At 38.9% G+C, this 3,102-nt stretch overlaps 1 protein-coding gene across 1 annotated transcript in view; it reads left to right on the forward strand.

Moving 5' to 3' along the window:
• Positions 1–3,102, forward strand: part of LOC118339231 (lactase-phlorizin hydrolase) — an 18,943-nt gene that overhangs the window by 11,432 nt on the left and 4,409 nt on the right. Inside the window, 7 exon segments of the mRNA XM_035676800.1 lie at positions 26–90; positions 830–1,098; positions 1,351–1,641; positions 1,841–1,889; positions 1,892–2,038; positions 2,455–2,645; positions 2,883–2,985. Of these exon segments, the coding sequence (XP_035532693.1) occupies positions 26–90; positions 830–1,098; positions 1,351–1,641; positions 1,841–1,889; positions 1,892–2,038; positions 2,455–2,645; positions 2,883–2,985 (1,115 nt within the window).

The raw sequence follows: 3,102 nt of genomic DNA on the forward strand, positions 1-3,102 counted from the left end.
AGAATGGAGTAGCTACAGACATTAGGACCACAGTTGATGACATAGACAGAGTATTTTACTACAAAACCTACGTTGATGAGGCTTTAAAGGGTGAGTGTTAGAACATATTGTAGAACATACTGTTTGTAAGGTCCCTTCATCTAGCATGCTAAAGCTATAATCTGTTGGACATGTCACTAATTTAAGGTAGTTATCTTAAATGAGATGACACACACACACAGTATCTTTCATGACCACTTGTCGGCATGTGGACTAGTCACCATTTCCTGTGGAATTTTCAGCCTGTTCTCTCTCCCAGGTTTTCAAATACTGATGGTTTTTCCCATCCTTCAGTGTCTCATACAGATGCACACGGTACCCTTTAACGTCAGTATGAAACACACCATGTTTCAATGCAAACCCATCTACATTAGGGGGTGTAGTATGAAGAGTGATAAGGATGCCTGGTGTCACGTTACTTGCAGCTGTGACTTGCGTCATCACATGACTTGCAACTTCTATGAAGTCACATGAAGTATGTAATGTAACATAGTTATTTTAACCCATACTATGGTGTATTCCTAATCCTAACCAAGTAGTTTTGTTACCTTAATCGAACCAACCTGTGAATGTTTCACAACCACGTGTTAAAAAGCCTTTCTGGTTGAAAGGTTTTGTGTACCTGGTGTGTCTCATGTAGCCACTGATAGGTGTTGGTGTGTACGTAGGACATGCCGAGGAGGCATGACAAAGCATCTGTATATATGTCATCCTGGGATCAGAACAGGTTGGAATTATATAATATGAAACATTGACCAACTATATATCTATCCTAACATATTTTACACAGCTCATAATCTTGATGGTGTGAAGGTGAAAGGATACATAGCAACATCTCTCATGGATTCTTTTGAGTGGCTCAATGGGTACCAATTAGGATTCGGGCTGCACCATGTGGACTTCACTAACCCACATCGGCCAAGGACACCCAAACACTCTGCTCACTATTATTACCAAGTCATGAAGGACAATGGCTTCCCATTACCAAATGATGAGAAGATACTTTATGGACAGTTTCCCAGAGCGTTTAACTGGAGTACTGCCAGTGCCGCTTTCCAGGTAAGCAAAGTTGACAGATTTACACTATACACTATCTACACTATTAACTAATGTATGACTCATGATGATTTCATGTGTAACAAATGATCAAGTCATCAAGTAATCACTTTACGTGGTTAGTTCCTGTTATATAAAACTTTATTTAAACAAACATTTACATAATAAACATTAAAACATAGATACATATACATAAATACATACATAAATAAACTTGACTGAAACTATGAAACTAAAATCCAAATCATCATTCAGATTGAGGGGAGCTGGAGAGCCCATGGAAAGGGACTGGGTATCTGGGACCAGTTTGCCCATACTCCTTTGAGAGTGGACAACAGTGATGATGGCGATATTGCTTGTGATAGTTACAACAAGATTGACGAGCATGTGGAGGTGCTGAAGAAGCTGAAGGTGACCCACTATCGCCTCTCTGTATCCTGGCCCAGAGTGCTTCCTGATGGCACCAACAACCACATCAATGAAGCTGGACTGAACTACTACCATAGATTACTGGATGCCTTGGAAGCTGCTAATATTCAGCCCCAGGTAGACAGTGTTGTTGTTTGTAACCACTAATGTTCATTATACACTTTAATTGGCTCTAGTTGTAAGATCAAAAACATCAGCAGTGCTAAAAATCATTATTGCCATAGAAGAAACACAATCTGGCCCCAAAGGGACAAATATCCCTTGTAGGAAAAGTATGTTGTACTGTGGCACAAATTCCCTCTCCTCTGTTTCTCAGGTGACCCTGTACCACTGGGACCTCCCCCTTGCTCTACAGAAAGTGGGAGGAGGGAGAATGAAACCATCGTCCAGCGATTCAGAGAGTATGCCGATGTTTTATTCAGCGGATTTGGAAACAGAGTTAAGTTCTGGATCACTCTAAATGAACCCTACATTGTAGCCAACCTTGGCTATGGATATGGGACCTTTGCTCCAGGTGATGAAACAAATTTCTTTTGACATCCTCCCTACCGATTTTAATATCATGGTGTCAAACTTTTTCTTTTTGTATGGATTAGCAATGTCCACTCTTTTAAAGTTTTAGAAATCCCTTACTTGTGCTTCTTTTTATGCTCAAAACCAATGAAATGTCTGCAGTAAAAAAAGAGGCTTCCTATACAAAAGTAGTTTTAGACAGATGAGATTAAAAATGTTCTCATGTAAACTGAAAAATAACAAATCTAATCACCTTATTTTATTCAAATCTTTTTATTATTGTTCAGTTTATGGGAGAAACGTTTGACAGAATTAGTTATTTTATGTTGTGCTTAACCAATATCTCATATGCTTTATGGTCTATTGGTTTTAAATGTCCAGTATTCGAAAATGTTAATAACACCTCAACTGTTTCAGGCATTGTGGGCAAGCAGTATATTGCAGCTCACAACCTAATCAAGGCCCATGCTGAGGTCTGGCACCTCTACAATGACAAGTACCGAGCAACGCAGGGTGGCCTCATCTCAATTACCGTCAATTCCGATTGGACGGAGCCAAGGAACCCTTATAAGCAGGAGGATTACGATGCAGCCATTCGCTACATGCAGGTATACAAATAAATGTTGAAACCATGTCTGCCACTTCATTCTGTTTGATGTTTTCCAGTTTACCAGAGGGGCGGGGCTTCGTGCATCAGGAAAGTTCAGATAGTAGTGAATAAAAGCATGTGAAATAGGTATTGAACTGGATTTGAGTGAAACCTTCTGGGATGAATTATAGTACCTCACAAATCTGGTATCCAAAGCAAATTAATTTATAATAATCTTATGTATATTATTCCTCAGTTCTTCATTGGATGGTTTGCCCATCCCATCTTCAACGGTGATTATCCTGACTTAATGAAAACAATCATTCGTAAAAGAAGCCTTGCTGCACATTTTTATAAACGTGTTGTTGAAACATCAATCAATAGATGTATTCTGCCATGCTCTGCTTACACTTCCATGAATAGTTTTGTTTAGGATTTACGTAGTTTAGTATTGTAAAATGTATTATTATTATTAT

The sequence above is a fragment of the Morone saxatilis genome, unplaced genomic scaffold (genome assembly GCF_004916995.1).
Source record: "Morone saxatilis isolate NCDOM2014 unplaced genomic scaffold, NCSU_SB_2.0 Contig5, whole genome shotgun sequence".
Lineage (NCBI taxonomy): Eukaryota > Metazoa > Chordata > Actinopteri > Moronidae > Morone > Morone saxatilis.